A 20294-nucleotide genomic window follows, 5' to 3' on the forward strand; every position below is an offset into this window, starting at 1 on the left:
CTAATAACTCCCTCGGTCGAAAAAAACAGAATCTACTCGCGTACCACCTGGAAGGTCGGGAACCACTGATTTACAGTGATAAAAGAACATTTTTAAACGTTTCCATGATTTTCACATAAATATTTACTGCAAATCAGTGTGACCATAGTGTCCTAAATGGTGTGGATACAGCGAGATTGAACGGCTCACTGCATTTGAGTACGTCATACTTTCCATTTGACCAAAGGCAACTTTATGGCCATTTTGACCGGCTTGCCGAGCGCTAAATTCGATATAACGGGAATCAATGTAAAGCTGCTGCTGTACTGATTACGAAAATATGAATTTTATTCTGCTCACGGTCCTGCAACCCCCGAAGTCAGCCTCGAATTTTGCATTTCGTGTGAACTCTGGGGTTGAAAACCACTGCCAAAAGCCTAACCCAAAAACTAGCCTTAACCCTAACACACTCATATGAACATGTCAGAACACGTCCAAATCAACAAAAGCTTTGTGACTATATACAATGTGAATATATATTCGCCGAGAGACAAACGGATTAACGTTGAGATGACTGCGAGGTCGAGGGGAGAATTGGAACTTGTATTGGAAACGAGAGCATCATCCCAGCAGCACCCTTCTCATTCTCTCGCCGCCCATGTCTTCTTCGCTCTCCGTTTCAGAGCTCACGGCTGACATTAAGAAATAGATATCGCTGAAAAAACTACCTTCAAACATAGTCGGACAACTAGAAAATTTTGAGCTATTCCAAATTAGATGAGATTTAGAATTATAGCTACCGATACACGGTTTTGTCCAAACTAGACTAGAATTTGAATTACTGAGTTCGCGAATGAAAACAACAAAAAACAAGTTCAGTCATATCAAATCACATGTCATTCTAATAAGCCAAGCTTGTTTCTCACTATACGGTTCTCCCATACCCAGGGTTGTAACCAAGTCACAAGGCTCCGAGAGTCACAAGTCAATCTCACTATTATAGTTTTGACTCGAGTCAAGTCGAGTCATTATCAATTCCTCACCGAGTCAAGTCCGAGTCATGGTATTATGACTCGAGTCCGAGTCCAAGTCACTGTGTTGACTGCTCAGTTTCCAGTTAAAGTCTTGTTGAACCCACTTTTTATAACCCTGTTTATGATATCGAATGGTTCGCATTTATAGCATACTAATTTTCCTCACTTTTAGCAGGTTCTGGTCGCATTTTCAAGTAGCAATACCTATAGACGAAATCCCAATAGTGTGGTTACTTTGCTATTCTTCGAAATTATGATGAAATGTTGGGCTTGGCCGTCTGAGCTTCGAGTCATATGACTTGGTTCGAGTCATGCGCAATGACTCGAGTCCAAGACGAGTCAATACACAGATTGACTCGAGTTGAGTTATTTCCGTATTTTAAGAAAATGACTTGAGTCAAGTCGAGTCATCAGAAAATCGTGACTCGAGTCATTACAACCCTGCCTGTAGCATTATCAGGAAACCATAAATTAGATAAAAATTTAAATGAGAGCAAAGAAACATTTCACAAATTTTATTATGATTAGATTGCCAGCATTTCACTTTAATTAGTCGTATTAGACAACAAGAATTATCTAATTTTCCAGGTCTGCCTCCAAAGACCTTTCCATATCATTCCCAGGCAAAGTGGACTGCAGATAAATCCCAATCAGTATTGCTTTTGCAATGATTCAAGTGTATTTGCAAAGTGACCACTTGCACCAAGAGGTTTATACAACCCAAAGTACTCACATGAGGCAGAAGACGAATACGAAATGCATTTAGGAGAGCACAGGTACTGCATCAGCGGGAGACGGTATTTTCCGCAGAAATCCACGAATTTAATCTGATGATACTTCTGATCGAAATATACGCCTGGAAAAAATAGAAAATTTCCACGCGTGCAACGTCTTCAAACAAATTTCATATCTCAATATTCATTACGAGGAAAACAGATCTTCATAGAGGAATAAACCCGGATATTTTTGGCTGGCAGTCACCAGGGCCCTCAGAGGTAATCGTCACCAACTAGTAGAGAATTCAAAAGAATATTGTAGATCAACAATCGTATCACCAAATATGACGTCACATAAATTTTTGAATAATCGAGAACAGGCAGCTTAAAGCCAATGTACTATTTTTAGACTATACACTAACTGCTTTCTGTTGGCACAAGCTAGGTTTGCAGATTTCGCTAAAAGTCGAGACCAACGCACTTAGAAGGAAGAAGGAACGGCCTCTGCCGACGACTCGAAGTATTCTTCTCAATACTTTTTCTCGCAAGCAGAATTATCCACAAAATGTTGGTCAACTGCGGAATTTGTGGCCGTTGAAGATAATAATTATATAACATGATGATAGAGACTTTTGTATGGAAGGAACTTCAATATAATAATGAATGATGTATTCATATGGAAACAAACCCCTGTATTTTCGGACGACACTCGTCTATAAAGAGATTTCAAAATATCTCTGTATATCAACAATCGTATCACCAAATATGACTTCACCGGCATGAAAATTCGGGCGAGCAGATGTACACATTGTACTAGTACTATATACGATGACACAATTAAGCAAATATCAAGTTTTCACTATACCTGTGCACTGCGCGTTAGGACACTTCTTGGCCGAATTCAGATGTTCAACTAGAGAACGTGGTAAGATGTCATAACGTAATTTCCTGCAAAGAACCAACGGTAACCCCAAATACGTCTCTCATCCCACCAACAATCAACCTACTCTTGTTTTATGGTCCGGCTGGCCAACTCCAGTAAAGACGGTGGGTCACACGAAAGGTCCTGGACAAATCGGATAACCATCGGATTGCCGCGCAGGCTGAGCTCGACCAGGTTGACAAGTTCCAAGATTTCCTTCGGTAGATAAAGCAGCCTGTTGTTGTGAAGACTCAAGGACTGGAGGTTCCGTAATCTGTGAAACAAGAGGAACAAGATAATTGTAGTAGTCTAATTAGACTGATAAGAGCGATATGCCGGAAATCTAATTCCAATTTAATTGGTGAAATGCTTCTATGCTGTCAGTTTATTTCTAATCTAATCAATGCGTTTCCAAAAAAATGCTACAGGAGAACTGTATACTGCGAAACGAGCCAAGCTTGGTGTGCCTACACTAGGGGGTGTTCAAAAATGACATTTTTTCTCAAATTGTACTGGCTACTTGATAAAACTGTTAGGTTACCTAATTCAAGTCTACACACCAAATTTGGTTCAATTCCAGCCAGTAGCCGCATTGCTAGAGAAGAAAGTTTATATTTATTATATAAAAATGAATAACAAAAATACGGTATTTAAAATTTTCTGTTCACCCCATGAAAGTGTTAGGTTGTCAATAGAAAAGATGTTCAGCAAATTTCGTTCAATCCCAACCAGTGGAAGCGGAGTCGAAAAATTTGGATTATGAACAGAATAGTATTTACGGTGGCCAATTCTTTAATTATTTTAGTGGTGCCCACCGTAAATACTATTTTATTCAAATCCAAATTTTTCGACGACAATAACTCCGCTTCCGCTGGTTGGAATTGAATCAAATTTGGTGAACATCGTTTCTATAGACCAGCGGTTCTCAACCTTTTTGGACATGCGCCCCCCTTGGCGATGGTCAAAAAATTTGCGTCCCCCTGACCCCCCCCCCCCCGCGCTTATCGTCATTTAAAAAAGAGCACATCATCTAATGCAGTGGTGGGAAACCTTTATGCTAATCACGGCCGCATTTCGACTACTTATGTAGCCTAAGGCCGCATTCCAGAGCATAACCGTTATGAACTAACTGGTTGCAAAATACCTATGTATGTATGCATGTATGTATCGGTAGTGGAAATAGTGTAAATACATTGAAGTCGCCGAAATATATCATAAACAAGTTTCTTTCGTGAGGAGCACACGATTCCGATTCCGGCTCAGATTGAGAAGGACGCTACTATATTAAAAATCGAAAAAATGAATTAATGTTAAATTGCGCGAAAAATTTCAAGATTATTTAAAATCTCTCCAAAATTCGGGAGGGAATTCGTGATTTCAATTTGCATGTCGACGGCCGCCAATACATACTAATTGAATTAGGTGTCGATGGCCGCACCAATTCCCTTCTACGGCCACAGGTTGCCCATCCCTGATCTAATAGTATACATATGGTATATCTGACGCCAAGTTTGAATTCGCATTCCAGTTATAGAGTCTTTAACATTTCTGACGAATTTCCCCAAACTTGTTTGAAAATAGCAAAAAACATTGATCAGGACATCAATTTAGTTCAAGGTAGGTTGCACTGAGGCTAATCCTAATGCCAGTAGTGACTACAGATAGCGCGGCATCGTTCTGTACTGCCATGCTTAATTTGATCAGATTTTGAATTAAATTGTGTAGATTTAGGGTAGCCTAATCGAGGGCGAAACCGGGTAACCTATATTGCATCTAAGTCTGTCTTAAGCAGTGCAATGCGCCAGCTATTAACAACAGCTACCCATCGAACCGATCTTTAGGCTACTGCCAAAGATATGAAGTAATTAAATCTTCAAAGAACTTCGAACATTTGCTCAAATGAAGTTGAAATCAGCCTACACTCCGTTGAGCGCGATTGCTGGAGTTTCAATTTGGCGAGCTTTTTCGAACACGAAATAAGTTTCATCTTCAACAATCGTCTTCTCAGAATGGTTGTGAAACATATGTTTAGTCAAAATTAATACATACTTTGTCAATTTTTCACGCCCCCCCTGAGAGCCTCCTGCGCCCCCCAGGCTGAGAACCAATGCTATAGACAATCTAACACTTTCATGGGGTGAACAGAAAATTTTAAATTTTTTTATCATTCAATTTGTTATAATAAATAGGAACTTTCTCTTCTGTGCCAATGCGGCTACTGGCTGGAATTGAACCAAGTTTGGTGTGTAGGCTTAAATTAGGTAACCTAACAATTTTATAAAGTAGCCAGTAGCCAGCACGACTTGAGAAAAAAAGTCATTTTTGAACACCCCTAGTGTATAGACATTCTTATGCTTATGCAAATTCAGTAAATCTAATTCTAATCCAATTTGGGAAAAAAAGTGTGGAGTTATCATTTTAATTGTAATGTAATTAGGAAACTTTGAAAATTTTCTAGTTGTCCGGCATAGTTCTGTACTTTTCTTTCACTTCAAAGTGGCAGTGTGTTTGACATAGGGCGTGATCTCAAATTAAAGATATAACTGTGAAAATTATCTTGGCAGCATCCGTTTGCCGCAGAAAGTCGCCGTCTTCAAACTGCAGGTAAAGATTTTCACGGGTATCAGGAGTATTTGGTTGTATTGAGGTATCAGTCACAAAGAAACATCTACGTTTACACAACTAGAACGATGTTAAGACTTACTTGACCAATTCGAGAGGGATCGAGGTGAGTTTGTTGTCGCACAAATTGAGACTTTGCAAGCTCTCCATTTCGCCGACTTGAGGAGGAATGATTTCGATGTGGTTACCGCCGAGATATAAAACTTCAAGGCTGAATAAAAACAGCATGCTCATGTGTGAACATAAGAACTCAATGACATTGAAACACTAAATATATGCCAATTTCAAACATCACACAATACACATGATGGTTAGACTTAGGCTTTTAGACATATTTTACTATGGATTTAAAGATATCAATGTTCATACAATAAAAACTATATAAGCTGCTGCACACCATCTCCACTAAAATAATACATAGAAGAAGAAATGTGTCTAACATTCCAACGTCTAAGCGACAATTCATACCTTTGTAACAGTGTTATATTGATGGGAACTTCTGATATTCTGTTTCCACCGAGATGAAGAATTTGTAATGAAGAAACTTCGGTGACGGACTGCGGAATATGACTGAATGCGTTCCCGCTTACATTCAATAGTTTCAGATGTTTTAACCTGAAAAAAGCAGATCTTTAGATGAAAAAAGAAATGCTAACAATAAAACGTGTAAGAGGAGAAGTCTATTGTAAGATCCTATGATCGAAACATTTCAGGCTACGCTGCATGCAGATTTGCAGGAGTCCGATCCATGTCGTGATTTTTTTGTGACTCAACTTGAGTCAGTTTGTGTAGGCTACTGCCCCAACTTGTACTCGAGTCATTGCGCATGACCCGAGACTCAGATGGCCAAGACAGGCATTTCAATGTAACTTCAAATAGTATGCTCCCAAATTATTGGTATTTCGTCTATCAATAATAATCAAAGGCCAGAAATTCTGCAATTGGCAAACACTTGTTGGATAATCCCGCCTGTGCGAAAAATCATCGAGACAACAGATTCCGCATACTCGGAAAGGGTCGCTCACACTTTCATTTGTGTGCCTTGGAGTCGACTTTTATCAAAATACACTAGCCAAGGCTGTGTCAACAAAAAGAGTCCGTGTATCATCTAAAAATAGTACATAGTACGCTCTCGTATTATACATTTCGTGTTGGTGACGTCATATTTTGTGTTACGATTGTTGATATACGATATTCTTTTGAATTCTCTACTAGTTGCTGACGATTACCCCTGACGAGAGTCAGCCGATAATATTCGGGTTCATTTCAATATGAATATACTACCAGTATTCGTGAAAAAGGATCAGAAATAGTTAAAAGTGAGGATAATTACTACATTATAAATACAAGGCATTTCATGTCACCCAAACAGAGTTGTAAAAAGTGGTTTGAACAGGAATCGAGCTTGAGTCTTAACACTGCGACTTGGACTTGACTCGGTGGTGAATTAAAAATGACTCAACTTGACTCGAGTCAAAACTATGAAAGTAGGATCGACTTGTGACCCCGTTACAACCCTGGCAGCATGTTCAGCATATCTCAAATTGACTACAATAAAACTGTTCAGAATAGAAAATGCAAACAAAGTGGCCGTTCATTCACTGTTCAACAAGATTCTAATATCAGAATTCTGTATTGTGCAAAAGATGCAGTTCCTTGCAATATTACAAATACATTTCCGTAGCACAGACCTGATTAGCATTGAAATCATCATTTACTTACATTCCGAGATGCTTTGGAAGGGTATTGAGTGCATTATTCCTTATATACAGTTCTTTCAGATTTTTTAATAGGCACAGTTCTTCCGGTAAATCCTTGAGCCGATTGCTGCTTAGATCGAGCTGTACGAGATTTGGAGCTTTCAATAGTTGATCCGGATTAATCGAACTGAAATTAAGCAGATATTAGGGATTAAATCATCAGAGTCTGTGCAAATAATCAATAATTTAAAACTAAAACTACTGCTGAAGAAATTATCTTCAACAGTTAACAATCCTTTTATGTTATGAAGTGATTCTCTCGGGAGGAGGGTTACGATATCAAACAGTTACATAGCATAGGCTAATTTGTGTAAAAAATGACACATATCTGAAATAAGATTAGACTGTTTCATGTTTTTGTTCAATTTCTCAATGCCAGTGACGTCATATTTGGTGATACGACTGTTGATATACAAAGTTCTCATGAAATCACTACTAGTTGCTGACGATTACCTCTGACAAGTGTCAGCCGAAAATGTTTTGACTAATCTCAATATCAATGTATTATTCAATTGTATGTTGAAGTTCTGTACCTCCAAGAGTCTTTTTATGATTGTATAATTTTGTTTCAGTTTCATAAACATGAATAAGAATTACTCAAGACTAGACTAGAAGCTGGGGTAGCAACAAATCAAGTAGTACCGTATCAAGATATTTTTGGAGATACAGACTATCAGTATACAATTGAATAATATATTGATATATAGAGTTCTTTTTAATTCTCTACTAGATGCTGACGATTACCCCTGACCCGTGTCAGTCAAATATTTTGGGTTTTATTTCAATGAATATAGCCTTTTACTTAAATCTATACTCCCCATCTGTCTTTGCCACAAGATGGCAATAATTCGGTACTAACCTGATGACGTTTTGTGACAGATTGAGGGCCGTTATTGTTTCCAAAGATGAAGCGCCCCATGTACAGTGAGATGACTTTGCCTTCTGTTCGTGATATGAATTGGATCTACATCGGCTTTGAGCACATCTTGGACACGTTGTCTCCAATTCGGGAAACTTCTGTAGTCCCTGTCAAGATAATCATTAGCATTTAGTGAAGGTACCCAATAGAAAACATTGAAGTTACTTACTTTCCAGGAAAGATCAACTTCGAGTGATGCCATGGACATAATTACCTATTTAATCTTGCAACAATAACAGTAAACTCGGAATCAATACCTGTAAGTAAAACAAATATCCCATTAAACAGTTATAGGTAGGCCTAAAGATTACAATACGCCTACTTTACCGATAGTAGTCTCACACTCACACTAAGTCTCTATTCATAGATTAAGCCAAGCTGATTTACATTTAATGAGCAACTGTTTCATTCCATCTCACGCATTTCGCGAGTCATTCTGTAAACCTTTGAAACATGTAATGTGCAAGTCTTTCAAAATGAGATATTATAGGTCTAATCAGTAACCAATGACAAAAATACTCAAATTTGATAAAACTATAAATATAACATTACTTTTGGTGCACTAACGGTTACGGTGAAGCCACTATTTCATTTCAAATCATCTAATAACTTGTAAATAACACCCAGTCGTATAGTCATTGTCAGTACCCAAGTAGAAGTAACACTGACAACTTCTACCCAAGTAGAAGTAGCAATTTACAAGTAAAAAAGTAAGTATTCACTTGCCTAAAACTCTGAAAACTGTCAAATAGAAGTAGGCTACTCTAAAATCATAATCACTTAAGGAAGTAGTGCAAGTAAGCAAAATCCACTTGAAGTACTTCAAAAAGTACTTCGTTACACTGACCAACTCTCATAAAACCTACTCTCACATACACATACTGAAATCGAGCCGAATACATTAAATTGTATATTCAAGTTCTGTAACTCGAAGTCTTTCTTCAAATATGTACATCGCTCGATTAATACAATATCAAAGATTCTATCATCATCAACGTTCACGAAATCAAGAGTTGGTTACATCGCTATTTACGCGTCTTCACGCAGAACTCTTCGCTGATGATACTAATAAGATGGCATATGCTATCATACGAAAATGAGAGTCTCTGTGTTTTTGTCGTCGAACCGGTTTAAAAGATTATTAGCTCCTTATTTTTCCGATTTAACTAAACTAAGCACTTCTTCAGTATCGAGAAACAAGCAGGATGTCTTGGAATTTTTTTGTACCGAACCGAACGACACGTAAAACCAAAGCTTTGACGTAAAACAGGGCAAAATGACGAAGCATATTTCGATCGGTGCTCTTCGGAGTTCGGACTTCTTGTCGAGTTCACCATGGGTACATATTTGGACAATTGTTGCCGAAACGCAAGCCAACCGTAACGACATCGTAAATGGGATAGTTATATTCGGCATTTCATCAGATCAAACACCAAAAGATCACGATAAAATGAAATTTTGTAGAGAGATATGGAAACGATTCGGTGAAAAGAACATAGAACCCTAACCCAAGCTATACCCCTGGGATGTATAGAGCTATATATCGCTACTATGCCCTAATGCTACACTAGTCACGACCTAACCCTAAAACCCCAGCCCTAGCTAGTAGCTACGCTATGCCTAGTGGTCGAATAAACAATTTTCGTCATTTAGCTCTATTGTAAATTTTGACATTTTCAGCCGATTCACACACACCCGGTTCGTACGGTACAATCTCATAACATTTTGTTACACGGTTCTACCCGGTGTAAAGTTGCTGAATCATACCTTTTGTTATGACCTAACCCAGTCCGGTTATGCTCAAACCATGACCCGCACCCTAGTTGTCGGCTTCAAAGATATCGATATCCGCCTCGAAAGTATCAATCGATCGCTGGTTGTTCCGATGCAGACTTTGGCAGTCGAAAGCGCCCTTCACCAAATACCTATAGGCTACTTTAAATAGTTGAAAATGACTGCGACAAAGCGAGTTCACTTTTATTAGAAAATATTTTTAGACATATTTTGATGGAAAATTGATCTGACGTCCACCTTCTTCGACCCAATACCCGGATATAGTATTAACCAAGCGTTTTCAAATAGTATAGTTTTGGGTCAAATCTTTGCAAAGATAGTTGTCAAAAGTAAGTGAAAGCGTGCATGTAGAGCGTGAATTTTTCATTATTTCAAACAAATTCATCTTCGTCCGGATGAGAACCCACAGTATCCTCATGTTCCGCAGCAATGGAATCCTGTTCAATTTCTATTTCACCAATCCCAGCCCTGTCGTCCCAACGTTGATTATGGTAGGATTTGATGTCGGCGCTGACTCCTTCAATCCGTTCTCTCCTACGGGCAGCTTCCTATTATAGAAAAACTGCAGTTTTCAACAAATATCATGCACAAACCTTATTGCGTTCATCACTCAAGGTACAGAAAAATGACGAAAAATGTTAAGAATAACAGGTATTATAATAAAGTTTACTAAGAATGGTTTCAGTTATGATGAAATAAGGAATATTCGTGACATGGAAATCTACAAAAAATCCAAACTGAAATAATTCAACTACAACTTTCTTGAAATTCCAGAATCGCAAACCATGTTAGCATTTCGATATGACGTAGATCAGGGGTTCTCAGCCATTTGTTGGCTGTGGCCCATTTCCGGTTTGAAAATGTTCTGTGGCCCACCTCTTATAAAGTCATAGTGCATTTCAATGTGTGGTAGGCTAGTCGTTGCCGATATAGCTATTTCTCTTAAAATATATACACATTTTTCTTTGATGAATGGGATACTACAGAGAAGTGGAGAATTTTTTTAATATGCTAGTACTACAATGTAAGCCTACCTAGTATATGCCTTGTAACTGTTTAAGTTGCCATGTAATAACATTAAATCCATTGATACCACCACTTCATGTGACTCTTACATTATGTGCAATGATTTCAAGGCCGGACATTTTTAGACCGACTCCGATGATTGATGTGCTGTGATAACTCCTCAATCCATTATAACCTTGCCGGAATACTTGCACATTTCAGTTATTATATAATAGAAATTATTTTTGTTGCTGTTGGCTGGAGGTTGTTAGCTGGGAGGGGGGACGAAAGCCGCCGTATCTCCTCCCATTTCGACTAGTACATCCGTGACTCCATACGTGCCACTAAGTCTCATTAGAGTCGGATGAACAGCTTTATGTAGCATACATATAATTAGATAACATCAATATATTTTTTAATATACGAACAAAAAATTGCAACCAAACTTTTCACGAATTCTACAATTTTCTAAATAGCTCTGTGGCCCACCCAAATTACTCCTGTGGCCCACTGGTGGGCCATGGCCCACCCTTTGAGAACCACTGACGTAGATTTTCACGATTGACCATTCATGGAAAATCCTAGCATATGGCAACTCTATGCGCTAGTGTAGCTGTGCGGCGTCTCTAATATAATCAATAATCATGCATGGCTACTTTGGCTACTACATTTCAGAGTAGAGTATTTCTCACCTCAATTTTCATAAGCAATGGAATCTCCCATTTCCTGCTGATGAGACTTGTCACCTTGCCACTCGTGACTTGTCCCACCCGTCCTACTCGACCACTTCGGTGGATGTAATCAGACGCAACACCGGGAAAGTCATAGTTGACAACATGAGTGACCTGATAAAGAAATGGATTTTATTAGATGATGTACGAACAGAGCTATGGCTTGAGTTACCCACATTTTGCGTGTCTAATCCCCTGGAAGAGAGATCAGTGCATACATACGTACAGGAACGTGCAGGCTCATAGTTCTTTACGGCTGTATTTCCTTCCTGTCGATATCGATTTTGATGTTTATTGATCTGGAACTTTCCAAACTAATCACACATTTTCAAAATACTTTGAGTCATCTTTTGTAGTCGAAGTAGTCAGCGTAGAAGTAATGACATATTTTTCTACCCAATTACAAGGAAAAGTACGGCAGATGTTCCCAAGACATTAAATACTACAAATGTGAAAAGTACTTTTTTTCCCCTTATACACTGATCAAATTGCTAGGTTTCCTAAGAAAACGCTGCACACCAAATTTGGCTCGATTCTAACTGGTAGATGTGAACGCACAAGAATTTGAAAATTTTGGATTTTCAAGTCAACACCGTCAACCCCACGAAATTGTTGAGTTTCTACTTTTCAAGATCTGGTTTTGCCTAGAAACTGTTACAGTGTGAGTGGAAGTAGTCTAAAACATCATTTAAGTATTGAAAGTAAGCAAAATCTACTTGAGTACTCTGGAAAAGTAGAAGTACTTTTCAAAAGTCAAAACTGGTCTAGATTAGACTTGAACAAAAATGAACAGGCAGATTTTATCAGGTAAAGCACATTACATCCGTTCCCATATCTGTCACCGAAGTAATTATGAACACCAAATAATGCAAGGCACTTCAATACGTCTAGCTGCAGATTCTACAGTACGTATCTCCTATAAATTTGGTGGCACAAAGATTTCAGAAGGACAATAACTTCTACTGCAGTCAACCTGATGTGCTTACCTCCGCATTTGAGCCGCTATAAATCATATCCACAGAAAAGCCGTTGAAGATAAGTTCGTTGGCGAGAAATCTGACGGTAGATTTCTTGTTGCAAAATATCAACACGGTTTCATCCGACGGCGTCTCGCTTAAAATGTGAATCAGCGTAGGCAGTTTCTCTGACGGTCTCACTCGTAAAAATTTGTGAGTGACGTGAGGCGATATCCGATGCATGTAACCGGTGGATATTGATGATAATTCAGATAACTAAGATAATAATCATATTTCATGAGCTCAGATATCACATATCTATTTAAGAACTTACACAAACGATGTCTTCAAGCGCTTCACCTGCGTACTGTGGAAACGTCGCGCTCGACAATATCAATTGAGTCTCTTGATCATCAAGTAATGGCTTCGATTTACCTTTGTGAATCTGAAATACAAAAGAATATAAGTGTCTCACTTTAAGATTGCTAATTCAAATTTGAAGAATCCAGAGCTGTAGCCAGTACTCAAGTAGAAGTAGAAATAATGTTGTCAATTTCTACTTGAGTAGAGGTAAAAGGAGGTAAAAGGAGGTAAAAGTAAATAAGGCCTAAACAACGAGCCCTGTCATGGTTCGGACTGCAACTAGTTGATACTTTTTTCCCGTTTTTATTTATATTCATTTTTATCACTAGTGAATCTAAAGTTTTGAGGTTAACGAATTATGTGTGCGATGCAGACTTGGACAACAAGAAAATTTCCAGTTTAACAAATCAGATGAGATTTAGAATTATAGCTACACACATTTTTTTTCAAATTACTAGAATTATAACTACATTTTTATCCAAATTAGACTAGAATTAGAATTACTAAATTTACGAAAACTTGCGAAAGTTCAGTTCATAAAAAATCACAGTTCATTTTGATAGGCATGAGAATGGCAAATGTCTGAGCAGCAAGCTTGGCTCGTTTCACACTATTCAGTTCTCCTGAGTATTTTAAGGAAAACCAGGAATTAGATTAGGAATAAAATTAGAGCATAGAAATACTTTAAAACTTAGATCAGAATTAGACCAAAGAAAAATTTAGACAACTAAGATTTGAATTAGATTCCCGACATTTCGCTCTAATTAGTCTAATTGGACAACTAGAATTATCTAATTGTACAAGTCTGATCCAGACTATAACTAGTTGATGCTGGTAGCTGGCTGCTTTAAAGCAAATCCACCGATTAGTTTGGTAAAAATATCAATAAATTACTGACTGACTGTGCTATGTAAAATGTTTCCTTTAATGGGATCAACCAAATAAAATACCACCATTTGCTACAGACATGTTAAATGAATTCCAAAAATACTGAAACAAATTGCACATCAACCTTGACCTCGCGGCCATTGATGCCACGTTCTAGCTGCACGCTTCCGCAAACCAGGGTTGTAACCAATGTTCCCCTCTAAGCTGCGCACGTGCGCAAATGCGCAGTGCTGACACGGTCTCTGCGCACAGAAAATCCAAGTTGCGCACTAAAAATCCGAAGTGATGACCTTTTTTTAGTCGTTACGCACTGTTGTCCAAGGGTCTGCTCTGCGCAGTAAGTTGGTGAGTGTGCGCAGACTCGTCAAGAATTAGAGGGAACATTGGTTGTAACCAAGTCACAAGGCTCCGAGTCACAAGTCAATCTCACTTTTTTAGTTTTGACTTGAGTCTAGTCGAGTCATTTTTAATTCGCCACCGAGTCAAGTCCGAGTCCAAGTCATCGAGCAGAGGTTCGAGTCCGAGTCACGGTTTTATGACTCGAATCCGAGTCCAAGTCATTGTGTTGACTGCTCAGTTTACAGATAAATTCTTGTCAAACGCACTGTTATAACTCTGTTTGGTGATATCGAATGGTTCGCATTTATAATATAGGCCTACTAATTTTCCTCACTTTTAATAATTTCTGGTTGCATTTTCAAGTACCATTACAATAGACGAACTCGCAATAGGGTGGTTATACTTTACTACTCTTTGAAATTACAAGGAAACGTCACTCTTGGACGTCTGAGTCTCGAGTCATATGACTTCGTTCGAGTCATGCGTAATGATTCGAGTCCAAGTCGAGTAGAGTCATTTCCGTATTTTGAGAAAATGACTCGAGTCAAGTCGAGTCATCAGAAAATCGTGACTCGAGTCGAGTCATGACTCGAGTCATTACAACCCTGCCACAAACTGTGTCAACGACATCGCCGCAAACTGTGTCAACGACATCACACAATAGTAAAGGAATTGAAGAGTACTCACATTTAGTCTCGCTAATATACTGCATACATAGTCGGAAAAACTGGCATCGAGAAGTGTGTCACATTCGTCAACAACTGCATATCTGACTTGATTCAGAGAAAGTAAACCTGAATAAGCAGATAAAGCATGCATCAAAAATGAAAAATACAAACGAGCTGGCAATTCCCAAACACATGAATTGGCACAATTGAATATTTCTGATAGAGATTGATAAGTGAATAATATATTCCTATTGCAATGAACCTAAATATCAATCATCAGGGATAATCGGCAGAAATTTGTAGAGAATTGGAAAGAACTTTGTATGTCAACAAATATTATCACAAAATATGACGTCAGCGGCATGAAATTTCAAATAATCCGGGCGAAGAGAGCGCTCAAGCATGAATATGACTCAAGATATCTGTTCGCCTTGTATATTCAAAGTTTCATGACGGTGACGTCATATTTGGTGATATGATTGTTGAAACTTCAATTCTCTACTAGTTGCTGACAGTTATCCCTGGTGAATGTCAGCAGAAAATATTTGAGTTTATTGGAAGATGATTGTATTATTCAATTGTATATTGAAGTTTTGTACCTCCGAGAGTATCTTCATATTGGTTCAGTATTTTAGACAGCACACAAATGATAAAATCACTTCACAAGTTCAGTTTCCGGATAAATAACCATTTACACAGATGGTTGTTTGCTCAAAGTACCATTCCAACGCTGCTAATGATGTTTAGATATATCAGTGGACACTTAGAATAATATCTTGTTTGGTTTATGAATTGGCATTTTGAGGTAACCAAAGGAATGAAAATTGGTTGTTGTAAGTGCGTAGGGCAACAAAGTGTTCTTGGATGTGGGTGATTGTATGAGGAAGGTGCAATTTATAAGTAGCAACTGCAAGTCATATTTTTCGCCACCACAGTTACGATCTCAAATGCTCAAAATAGAATAAATGCTTACGTCTTCGTAAAGCTGCAAGTATCAGCACGGGGGTACCAACAAACACATCGGCATCAAGGATTTTTCGTTTTTTCCTCTAAAAAGACATCAGAAATGATACTTGATAGATTTACATTGCACAGAATTCTACCTCTGCCCATATTTCATCAAGGCTACTTATTTTTAATGGCAGATCCAACTTTTGCGACATTCTCTGTAAATCAGATGTTGATTGAAATGAGTGACTGATTTTGAGTATTTTTGCAGTGTTGCTTACCAGGAATTGCAAACTAAGCTCCTTAGAAGGGGTAATAACGATGGCAGAAGGTCCTTGGACGGAACTGTGTGGAGTAGATTCCAATAGTTTGTTGGCTATAGGTAGAAAATATCCGAATGTTTTCCCACTGCCAGTCTCAGCAGCTAGCATCACATTTTCTCCTAAAAATAAAGCAAGTCAGTAGCTGGTTATGTTCAATGATTCGAGTAATTGACAAAAAAGACTGAAATAGTGTGACAAATTACTCATATTCATCATTCTAAATTATAAAATGCTCACTCTACAGACTTTAAAAACTATTCATTCCATGTCAAAATCGGAAAATGTAACCCAACGTCTCAGATTTTCATGAAAATTGGTATGCTTACAAAACATAGCTTTCTGATTTCAGAAAAGCTAGTTTTATGAAAATGGGTCAACTAGAACCGAAGATACGGCTGTTCAAAAATCGCTGTTTTTGTGATCACTCAAGCGGAAAACACGTCAAAAAATTATACATGTGATTTAAATTTGCCATATTTTGGTCAAATTAAGGTTGTTGAGCGTTGAATAAAGTTTAATACAAAATGAATTCAAGGGGGTTTGATGGCCATCGCTGAATATAAAAACATTCCCTAACGCTAAATTACTGAATCAATGAAAATACACAAACCTTGCAATATAACCGGAATGACCTTCCGTTGGATATTTGTAGGACTTTGTATCTCAATATTGGAAAGAGATTGGATGATGGCGCTTGATAAACCTATCGATTTGAAAGTATCATTTTCGTCTTGCACGTAATTTGTTGAAGGATTCTGAAAAACATTGATGTATTAAAAATAGGATTAATAATGATATTCATATCATCAGTAGTCAAAATCATCCATGGTAGATTATATAACATGTGAAAATGTTACATACTTCTCGGGTTGCATGAATTGTCAGATATCTCCCGGGACTTTTCCGACTGGTCCATGTCTGCGAAGCAAGCGTTGGTGGCTCAAATTTTGTCGGAAATTCGTTTGTATACATATTAAGTCTTCTGTCGTCGCAAGACACCAGAAGTTTGCCCGGGCGAGAAACTTTGATCATCTTTTTACCTATATCATAGAAATTATACAAGATGAGAATCGCAAAAATACGTTTCCATGAGATTCAATATAAATATTTACAATTACTCATCAAAATTTATTACAGGACATATATACAGATTGGTAATGTGAGTCCATCATTCTTCTTATGGTTGGATACTACATCCATACCTCGAACGGGTCTGCGCTTTTTCTTTGGAAGATTTTTGTCCCCAACGATCGGCGAAGTTATCAACTCCACTTCATGACCTCCCTGACGAAAAAATGTTGATCATATTTCGAATGTAACAAGTTATTCCATTCCATACTCACCAAATTAACTGTAGCCATCATACGAAATGGATATTTAGCAGAATGTCGCAAAAGATTCGAGCAGAGGGAAGGCAACATTTTATGCAACTACTGCCTGTCGTCTGTTATATTCAGGTAACTGAAGCAAAGGGTCCTTATACTCTTTATTCTCCGCCGAAAAAAAACGAACGGCCTCCCCTGTCCAAACTCACGTTGTTTATAATCTTAGCCCTGTTATATTTCCTGTTCCAGATGCAATATCCGGATATATATGAATATTTATGCTACTCGGTACGGTTATAATATGTTTCCAAATATCAACGTTTTATGGTATTAAGATAATGCGCTGTCACCAATTTATATCATTAGATTTACTGGATGAATATAGCTATGCTTTTAGAAGTATTCGATTGCTTCAGTGACCTCCGTAGTGCGTAAGTTAGTATCCATACTTAAATCATCTGTATTTGGGGAGTCCCAATGGGGAAACCCCTGTCTGGCATCAGAGCAAAATATCGTCTGGCCTGACTTATATATTGGTAACGTTGGCATATACTTTTCAATAGGCTACCAATGCTATCAATGTAATCATAATATATGGGCCATTTCACAATAGACTTTAGGTAAGCCGCGATATACTATACTTTCGGATTAAGATATGTGGTAACGGCGGATCTGGTTAAGTTTCAAATCTGGATTGGATGAGGGTTCGGGCAGTGAAGGAATTGTGTTGGAGGTCAGGTTTCAGATATGTTAGTTAGATGGTATACCTTAGCCTAGCCTTCCCTGTCCCAGCCTAAACTCTATATTGTACAAAAATTCCTGATCAAACTCAACCCAACCACCGGCCCAACCCCTAAACCAATCAAAAATCCCAACCCTAAACCAAATTCTCCTCTTATAGCCTAACTGCCCCAACACAACCCCCAACAATTGCAGGCCTATATTATGACATCGCCATAATTCGAAATCAACATTGAGTAATATGCAATGAAATTCAAGGTATGGTTTAGTTTGCGGTAAAATTAACAAAAAATAATTGGAAATAATGGGCCAGTTCAATCGTAACCATAGAAATTGTGAGATGGAGTGACAGTCCACCGTTTTCCCTCTTATTTCTAGTGCGAATGTCAGGATTGTAAAACTTTCTCATTCATTTTCTAAAATTCATGACTGCAGGAACTTTCTCCTGTTACATTGAATCTGAGACTTATGCTTCCATAATTTATGACTTACAATTTCTGCATTGCAGGGACTTTCTTCACAATATGGATTGTATTTGGGTGACAGAAAACTCGTACCTTCTGAACCACAACGATCATGTTTTACGGATTTACTCGAATACTCAACATCACAAGATAAACGGCAGTGAAATTTTATCGTTTGCTCTAAAACGGGAATATTTCAATCTCGACAATCCCTATATTGCAATATCCACTGGTAAAAAATCTCGGAAAAGAAAACTGAAGATGAGTAGCCAAGAAGAGGAGGAAAAGAAATGTCACAAGTCATTAACTGAAAGACTCATTACCGTTGCTACAAAGACAGAAACACTTTTGCGCGATATCAATGTCAGAAATATGAATTATAATGTCAAGACTGATTCAGTGAAAACTTGCAAGGGTTGCTCTTCAATTTTTAAGAACTTATGTTTTCGTCAAGCATTCAATATCGCGCAAGACACTGTTACTATTCCTTGTGATGGTTCAATCCATCTTGATTCAAGTCATGTTACGGACCGAATTGTTTCTTACAATGCAAATCATCCACGTACCGTTTGCATCGGAGGTGAATACTACTTAGTACCTCAAAAATGCACATTCCTTATGTCTGACGCTAGTCGACTTGATCCCTTGCTCAATTTAGCACATAGTAAAGGCGGATTTGACATAATTGTCATAGACTCACCTTGGGAAAATAAGTCTGCTAAAAGAGGTAGAAAATACCCTTGGCTTAGTTTAGGTGATATTGGAAAACTTCCTTTACAAAAATTAGCGAAAAATAGTTGCATAATCATGGTGTGGATCACTAATAATCCAACTATTCGTAGATTTGTTACGAATGATTTGTTCAAATCAAATGAGATTCAGTATATCACCGAATGGCATTGGTTGAAAATCACCAATACCGGTCGGCCTGTTGTAGACTTTGCCTCCCCTCATAAAAAACCTTACGAGATTCTCATAATCGGTAGTTACCGTAAAGTCCCGCAAATTGAGATTGTACCAAAAGTTTTTGTCAGCACACCGTGTTCTATTCATTCTCACAAGCCACCCCTGGACGATTTGCTGATGCAGATGAACTTGGATAGTCCTCAGTGTCTGGAAATGTTTGCCCGAAATCTCAAGCCTCAGTGGACGAGCTGGGGCAATGAGGTGTTGGAATTACAGAACCTGAAGTATTTTGATAACATCGAATGCTAGCTTATGTGTGAATTGCTGTTGGAATTACTTATGTCGGTTTTTATTTGGATAGCCCAACGACGGATTGCATTAAAGATTGCTTATCAAATCTTTCCTTCAAGGAAAAGCATTATAGCAGAGATGCACATTTTTAATCTACTCGCCACAATAATTTCTAATTGAATTGAATAAAATCCTATTCAAACACATTCTTGCAGTTTGAATACGACTGTCATACTTACGTGACTGAATACTGTGAATAGTTCAGATAAGTTGGAAAAAAACATTTTTGACCACGTACAAAATAGTCCTGGGATGACTCGAGGCATATCATTGCAAGCCTAGGCTGCGTACAGTTGAATCTGACTAAAGGCTCATTCAAATGCCTTCTAAAAGCCCTTTTCTATTCCTATGCTGCAAGTCAAGTCAAGAAACATAATTTCAAACGAATAAATTATGGTTTGACAATAACAGCCCTTCACTTCAGAAGCCGATTGTCAAAATACTGTGACATCGAGAAATTGCAATAAACATGTTGAGGTACAGATATGTCTTCATATGTTTTCACTTCGGTGTGCTGCAAACCACAATATATTTTACAAT

At 38.0% G+C, this 20294-nt stretch overlaps 4 protein-coding genes across 6 annotated transcripts in view; 2 read left to right on the forward strand and 2 right to left on the reverse strand.

Annotated features, from left to right (window-relative positions):
* Window positions 1–501: 501 nt before the first annotated feature.
* LOC145449732 (uncharacterized) lies at window positions 502–8490 on the reverse strand. Its single transcript, XM_080328154.1, has 9 exons — window positions 8122–8490; window positions 7893–8059; window positions 6996–7160; window positions 5742–5888; window positions 5356–5484; window positions 2737–2925; window positions 2595–2677; window positions 1747–1869; window positions 502–671 (listed from the first exon to the last, which is right to left on the reverse strand). The coding sequence occupies exons 1-9, from the start codon at window positions 8158–8160 to the stop codon at window positions 601–603; spliced, it is 1113 nt and encodes a 370-aa protein (XP_080184280.1). The 5' UTR covers window positions 8161–8490; the 3' UTR covers window positions 502–600.
* Window positions 5279–20294, forward strand: part of LOC145449724 (atlastin-2-like) — a 214325-nt gene continuing 199309 nt past the window's right edge. Inside the window, exon 1 of the mRNA XM_080328145.1 lies at window positions 5279–5298. The gene's annotated coding sequence lies outside the window, so the exon portion shown is untranslated. The remainder of the gene's footprint in view (window positions 5299–20294) is intronic.
* LOC145449723 (putative ATP-dependent RNA helicase DDX28) lies at window positions 10022–17451 on the reverse strand. Its single transcript, XM_080328144.1, has 13 exons — window positions 17311–17451; window positions 17170–17251; window positions 16829–17007; window positions 16578–16722; window positions 15926–16086; window positions 15800–15862; window positions 15670–15745; window positions 14716–14822; window positions 12773–12883; window positions 12469–12714; window positions 11659–11751; window positions 11444–11596; window positions 10022–10294 (listed from the first exon to the last, which is right to left on the reverse strand). The coding sequence occupies exons 1-13, from the start codon at window positions 17386–17388 to the stop codon at window positions 10118–10120; spliced, it is 1671 nt and encodes a 556-aa protein (XP_080184270.1). The 5' UTR covers window positions 17389–17451; the 3' UTR covers window positions 10022–10117.
* LOC145449730 (N(6)-adenine-specific methyltransferase METTL4-like) lies at window positions 17306–19898 on the forward strand. Of its 3 annotated transcripts, none has more exons than XM_080328152.1 (2): window positions 17306–17424; window positions 18542–19898. In XM_080328152.1, exon 2 carries the CDS (start codon window positions 18558–18560, stop codon window positions 19710–19712), a length of 1155 nt encoding a protein of 384 aa, XP_080184278.1. In that variant the 5' UTR covers window positions 17306–17424; window positions 18542–18557; the 3' UTR covers window positions 19713–19898. The 3 variants fall into 3 exon arrangements, with proteins under 3 accessions (XP_080184278.1, XP_080184276.1, XP_080184277.1); XM_080328150.1 differs by lacking the exon at window positions 17306–17424 and adding an exon at window positions 17777–17912; XM_080328151.1 differs by lacking the exon at window positions 17306–17424 and adding an exon at window positions 17809–18291.

The sequence above is a fragment of the Botryllus schlosseri genome, chromosome 11, assembly GCF_051294905.1.
Source record: "Botryllus schlosseri isolate E-star chromosome 11, Bs_hap1, whole genome shotgun sequence".
Lineage (NCBI taxonomy): Eukaryota > Metazoa > Chordata > Ascidiacea > Stolidobranchia > Styelidae > Botryllus > Botryllus schlosseri.